The sequence below is a fragment of the Talpa europaea genome (assembly GCF_964194135.1).
Source record: "Talpa europaea genome assembly, chromosome: 4".
NCBI lineage: Eukaryota > Metazoa > Chordata > Mammalia > Eulipotyphla > Talpidae > Talpa > Talpa europaea.
Genome location: NC_140070.1, coordinates 27,581,910 through 27,589,012, shown reverse-complemented (window position 1 = coordinate 27,589,012; position 7,103 = coordinate 27,581,910). Strand labels below are relative to the sequence as shown.

The window sequence follows — 7,103 nt, the reverse complement described above, 5'->3', positions numbered from 1 at the left end:
ATTAAGTACATGCACATTGTTTGTACAACTATCAGTATTATCTATTCCCAAATACTTTTCATCTTGTGAGATGGGCCCTTACTCTAGGGGATCACACCCATTTCCCCTCCCCTAGTCCCTGGCAACCTTCACTGTACTTTCTGTATGTATGATTCTAAGCACCTAATATAAGTGGAATCATATTTATCCTTTACTAGGTGTGATTGGATTATTTCATTTAGCATAACACTAAAGTTTCGTCCAATGTTGCAGCATGTTCTTTTTGAATGCTAAGCAGTATCTCATTGTATGCAGGTAGACATTTGACTTATCTTTTCATCCACCCATGGACACCTGGGTTACTGCCACATATTAGCTATTGTGACTAATGCTCTATGGACATGGGTATACAGATATCTGAGACCCTGCTTTTGATTTTGGGTATATATCCAGGCATCTATTCATTTCACAAATACTATGCATTATACACAAGTACTCAAGCAAAAAGCTTCAGTAATTTAAACTACCACACTACCATTTGAGATGGGCAAATTCATTTTTTATTCATTGCAAAATATGTATTGAGCCCTGTGTCAGTCCTGGGTTAGATTCTGGGGATACAATAACAGCAAGAATAACTTGGAAATAAAATGGAGACCACTTACTTTGATTTAGAAAAATCCAGTAAGTAAATTGGAATATGTATTCATTGGTAAGGTCTATCCCTATGATAAAGATGAAGGTGGTTAGAAAATTTACAAAGTATTCTGTCTTACTGCCATTTACATTTGCTGCTGTAAAGACTCAGCTGTTTCCTTAGCAAGATGACTTGCTTTTCCATTAACCCATAAAGGAATCCCAAAATGTAAGACTTACATTTAAAGGATGGCACTGAAACATTTTCTTAATAATTCAAGCACTATTTCAATGAGCAATGGCAAGAGTTGGTTTTAAATCTCTTCTCTAAAATTTACAAGGTGTTGTGGGATAGGGACAGCAGGGAAATAGAGAGAGACATGGGCACAAGAATTCTGTATCAATTCCTCCATAACTTTGTGACCTAAAATGAATCATATCTTGTTTCATTTCATTGTTATAATTTTATTTGCTGACTAAAAGATTTTCACTGGATGCCCAAACTAAAGGAAAATTTGGTAAGGGATCTAATCACAAACCAGTGAACTGTGCCTTTTAGTTCTAAAACAGTACTTTCATAAGATACAGAGTGGAAAAACAAAGTGTACCAGGGAACACCCCATACCAGGGAACATACCAGGGTCCACACAGCTGTGCAAGGCTTCAATGGCAGATGTGGTTCTTTCTTAGAGGGACTGAAAGTCTCTTCACTACCATTGCACGTCTTCACTCAGGTCCCCCAGGCTGACAAGCAGTGGTGACACAAGACTATGGATGCTAGTGGTCAAAGGAAGGCTTTATTTGGCGTATTTTCCAACAATAGGAAGAAATGGTTAGAGAAAGGCAGAGGGTTACCAGGAATCAAACTTGCCTGGATTTTTGATAAGATTGAGAGGGCAAGGTCACTTGGGTTTTTCATGAGAGGGTAAGAATTGCAACAGTTTCTGGCCTTCTAGAACAGCCAGGAGGAAGGAGGGGGTAACTGTAAGATCCTGTAGCTTCAGGAGCACTCTTACTCTTCAAGCCTTAATTCAGTGGTGATTTCTTCCATAAAGTTTCCCTTGCTTTTCTAACTCGGAGTAATATATCTCTTCTTTGCAACCAAGTCCTCCAAGTGGTACCACTAAGGACTACTCTATCTCCTGTATCATATACATGTCTGGGCTTCATAATTAAGCTTATTGAGGGCAGACTCTCCCACTGGATTCACCTGTATGTACCCAAACTGCCTTTACTGCAAATAGCACAAACTAGGTATTCAAAAATGTTAATGCATAAAGTGGGTAAATTTGACTGAAGACTTGAGAATCCTCAAGTAAGTGGCTAGTAGGATTTGTTATGCTCTTGGCAGGGAGAGGGGTCAGGGAGGATGAGGTTTTTGGTTATAGCAGACCAATCACACACACAGGGAAGCACACAGGAGGTATAGGGTGTAGCTTCTCAAATCATTGAACATGCACCTCTGTTGTACAGTCCATTAAGATGGCTATTGTGTGAAAATATTATCTTGGTATAAATATATTCTTTCTCTTTTATTTTGCTGAATAATTAAAGTAGTTATATCTACTTAGTTGCCTCATTTTACACGTAAGGATGCTGAGAAGTAGGTGAGTGATTCAGTATTCTGTCCTCATCCTTAGGTATCTGCCTCTTCTTACTTCAGGAGTGCCGGAAAAAAAAAAAGTTTTTTTCTATTTTCGTTGAGAATGTACTCAATCCTGAAATGAAAACTCAACTTGTATTATTATTACTCATCCTTTTGTAAGAAATCAATGTTTCACAAAACACTTTGAGGTCCCATCAACTTAGCGACATTAAAGGGACTGTCCTGTTTTACAGACTCATTATACTGGTGTATTACAGAAGGCCAGGGTGCATCATCTCGCTTGAGTTTGGTGATATGTTTGATAGTGTTCTATGAAGTCTCTCTCATTAAAGTTGATTTGGCTTCTGTGGTAATACTGTCGTCTTCAATAGGAATGCAGGTAAATGAAGTTAATGATATATTACAAAGAATCATGTTGGAAATCAGGGAGGAGGGAAATAATTATTGAATTCCTGCAGGGACTAAAGTTTAGTTAATTAAAAAGTAACTTTATTCTTTATCTGCAGGAAAGATACAGTTTTAAAGTACAAATCTATTGCACTTCGAGATTCTTTCTGCATTTGGGCTACTTGCCACAGAGAAACACCGGTGTTAAGCATAGTGAAGTAGATCAGAACATTTCCTAGACAAGGAACATCAAGCACGCTGAGGAAAAAGGAATAGCTCAAGTTCTCTGCAGAATTACTAGTGGCCCAAAGACAAACCAGATTCTTGCTTAGTCACTAAAATATACTTTCCAAGAGAGTGATAGCTTTTACAGTACAAGTTATGTAAATAATGAAATATAAATTCTTCAGAAACTGCAATACCCCTCTAAAATTTTAGTGACTAAAAATTTTATGTATCTATATAAACCCACACAAATGTGAGTTCCTACTGGCCACTTTTAGTTACAGTTAAGGCAGAAAGAACACTAGCATCTACAGAGAATGTGAAAACAAGTATTTTGCCCGTGGTCTATTTTCCATACTTTTTGCAATTCCATACTTTTTGCAATTCCATTTTTAACAGGGATTAGAATTTTAGTTGTTTCAGAAATAAAATAGATGGCATTAAAGTGTTCTATGTATTGGTAATCATAAGAAATTTTCATGCTTATCTTCATAAAGACTAAATTAGAGAGAGCGCAGAGAGGAGGACAAATTAGAAATTGGAAATGTCAGCTGTTGAAAACTAGTTTTGTGAAGCAAGGCTTAAAGGTCCTTATCTCTGGCATGTTCAATATGGAATGCATAGCTGATTTTCAATCAGGTCCCAGAGAAAGGTATTTTACAATGACAGCCTTATCAAAGTCACAAGGAGCTGGCCTCTCTAGGGAAAGGCACTGGTTAAGTGAGACTGAAGGGGAAGCTCTTACAAGTTTTCTCAGATGTGATTTCCCTATCATGGGTATTTGGCCAACTGGTTAGGTTTCACATGGACACGTGATTTCTAAAAGAATGTGAGGGCCTCTGCTAACATATTTCAAAGAAGCACCTCGTAAAAGCTGATCTCTAAGTAATAAATCATCAGGTTTCATAGTTTTCAGGAATTTTTTCAGTAAATGTGCTATTCTTTTAAGACTAACATGCTTGTTCTCTTAGGTTGTTCAGAGTGAGTTTCACTATGCTGAAAGTTTACAGTAAGGTATGATAAAAGAATCAAAAATGGTTTTACAACACCTGGATGATGAAATCTCATAGCATAAAGTTTGATTCTTATATATGTGTGATTAATCCAAATCATGTCTTCAATAACTTGACATTTTTCAAATTGTACTCAGAAACACCACCAGTGTACCATTTATTTTAACATTGATATTTTTAGGATAAACTTTATTAACAATAATTTTTATGCATCCTTAATTTTACACACTAGTTTTAATATTCACAATGTTTAAGTTCAAATCAACAAACATACAAGCCTACATGAGTAAAGAATGAAATGAGATTAACTTTTTATTTAATCAACTAAATTCTTTTTAATAGTGAAAAGTTAATACTGGGGGAATTAAAAAAGTTAAATTTCCAAAGTTGTGTTAGTTCAGGTATAGGTGAGTTACTTAAGCCACAGGACTGCCCATTAGCCTTTCTTGTCGGAGAGCAATCAACCTCTTAAACCACTTTTCTTCAGCATCAGCTTTATCAATAAATAACTGAAATTAAAAAAAAGAAAAAATGTTATTGTCTGCCAATGACTTGAATATAACCTTACATGATACAAATCACCTTTGTTTAATTTTCAGCACAAGATTTGGATACTGTTTAACTCTTACTGACTTCTTAAAGACCATCTACTTGGAATTAACAATGTTCAGAAAGTCTCAGAGTAAAAGGACTAACATCAATACCACTGGTTAACAATTTTACACCATATATTTGTGAAGAAATTTCCTATAATTTTTCTGAGTGACATGGTAAAATAAAGTCATATTACAGTTGACAGCAAAATATGATATTAGTGACATCTTAACTAGTCAATGACCAAACCAGAGAGGAGTCAGAATTAAATATTTTAGTGCCAGGTTTTAAAAAACTACAAGTTTTCTCTTTGCTTATTTTTCTTAACTAAAGAAACAATACTTCTAGAACACAGAATACTTTGATAATTACTTTAGGCAACACGAGTTGCGCTACATCAGATTCAAACACAACTCTAAGGGCTGGAGTCCAGCTGCCTATTTTTAGCAAACAGGAGCACATGAATTTATTTCTTCCTCTGGTTTTCTTGTCACCAGTATGAAAAGAAACCATGTGAATTAATTTCAGTCAATTAAACGTCACTTGTCATTCTAAAGGTTTAAGGTCCTTACATTTGGATGGGCCAGAGAATTGTCATCTTGGTATTTGATAGCAGTAGGGATGCTGTCAGGGTCAATTTCTTTTTCACTGCTGGGTGGATCACTGACTACTGATGCTGGTCCTGATACCGCAGCTGCATACTTCACTTCATCAGGTTCCACCGCCTGAAATATACAACACACATCATTAATCGGATCACAGTATACAAGGGGGGGTTCACTTTAATAATATTTATGATTTTGAATAGTAATTGGTCAAGTAGTCTCCTTTGAGATGATAGTAATTTCAAAAAGGCCCTAGGGTACTGAATAAGAAATAATTATGCCTAAGACAAGCAAGCAACTACAAAAACATTGGGAAAATGCTTTCTTTCTTATGCTCAACATATTTTTCTTACAAAAATAGTACTTATGTGTATACACCATTGAACAAATATATATTTCATATACTACCTTTAAGTAGGACATTTCTATATGGCATGATTTGGTAGGTTATATTTTTGGATCTGAGAACAACTAAAATTTTTTCCATTTAATGATAATAACTTTGATACTAACCTCTGAGAACTTTACATTATTTGTGTATAAGCACTTCTCAAAGAAAACTTTAATGTATTGGACTATGTAGGTAAAAACGGTGACATTACTTCATTTTTATAACAGAATGTTCTCTCTGCCACCTGCGCATGTACAATCCAAATGTTGGGATCATTATTTAATAATGAGTAATTTTAAAATGTATGCGAACCATCGATCATTTCTTTCCTTAAGTGAGGGAAACTGTCAGGAAACTTCACTTAAAATCCCATCACAGTCAAGAGTCAGGTATTTTGGTTTTGAGTAGCGCTGCCACCTGGTGGTTCAATTTGAAAACACTTGTTTCAAAATGTACTTCCAAGTTAAAATAAAAAATCATAATGTTTAGTGTTATTTATCCTTTTTTTGAAGCAGGCTAATATCTGGCAGATCCAGCAATTTCAGGGTTGAATTATTGGTGGTGAGTTTATTTAGAGAACAGTTTGGAAACAAGCAGCAATTTGGTTCCCTGAGGTCGATGATACAGCAGGAACTATCAGATTCTCTATCTACTTACACAAAAGAGAAATATGATTGCAGAGAGTTAAAACAGTTAAATCAATATGTGTTGCAGGAGACACAATGTCTAGCATGTCACTGGTAATAGCCACTTTCCTGGTAACATCTCCCTTGCTTAATTAGTGGAATTAACACAGGTAAGGAAAGACTATTAACTAAAAGGGTGGTTAGCATAGAAAAGCCTTTTGCCAAGATACAAACTTCATGTCAAATGTGCACAGAACTGTCCAGAAGAGCAAGACATTGATACTTGGGCCATGGGTTATTTAATCCTCGAGAGATTAGCCTTCGTTACGTCTCCAGGGGTAGCCCATCATGTCTCCCATGATCTGGGTAAAATGGTCCTCAAGATAATTTACCTCCCTTTGCTAAGTAATCTCCTGATAAATAATTCAGCTTCCTGGGCATCCCGAGTCCCTACCTTATATTGCAGACACAGTCATTTTAGAGACTGGAAAGGGATACCACTTTCTAAACTAATAAATTCATCCTCCACTTTTTATTACAGTTGAGTGCACATGTATTCATTTTTTAAAAGCAGCTCCTCTTCTGATCATTTTCAAGTGCAGTAAAAGTCCAGTGTTTGATGTTTGGAACTTTGGACTATTGTATACTGAGCCAGGTAAAGGCCATTCGAAGGGTTTATTTATTTTTTATAGCATGCTTCTCTATTGGTGCTACTTCTTGCCTTCCAGTGCATGTTTCTTTTATACTTTAGCAGAGAATATGCATTGAGTTTACAATTATGAGAGGCATTAGATTAGCAGGAAAAACATGGGCTTGAAGCTGGATAAATTTGGATGCTGCTTCTTGTAATTTCCTAGCAGTTTGACCATGGATTATAAAATTTGCTGAGTCTTAGCTTCCTTAGCTAGTCACAGAATGCCTGGGATATTAAATAAATTATATTATTAAATGTCTAGTATTAATGGAAGTCATTATTTTAGTTATTAAAATATTTTTAAAAAGTGGGGGTAGGATACAATATTGTTTTACAGCATTTGCTTA

General features: G+C 35.7%; 1 protein-coding gene across 1 annotated transcript in view; it reads right to left on the bottom strand.

Moving 5' to 3' along the window:
* Positions 1-4,907: 4,907 nt before the first annotated feature.
* Positions 4,908-7,103, bottom strand: part of RSRC1 (arginine and serine rich coiled-coil 1) — a gene marked incomplete at its 5' end in the record, with an annotated part of 300,599 nt that continues 298,403 nt past the window's right edge. Inside the window, one exon of the mRNA XM_084232251.1 lies at positions 4,908-5,165. Within this exon, the coding sequence (XP_084088377.1) occupies positions 4,992-5,165 (174 nt within the window). The 3' untranslated portion in view covers positions 4,908-4,991. The remainder of the gene's footprint in view (positions 5,166-7,103) is intronic.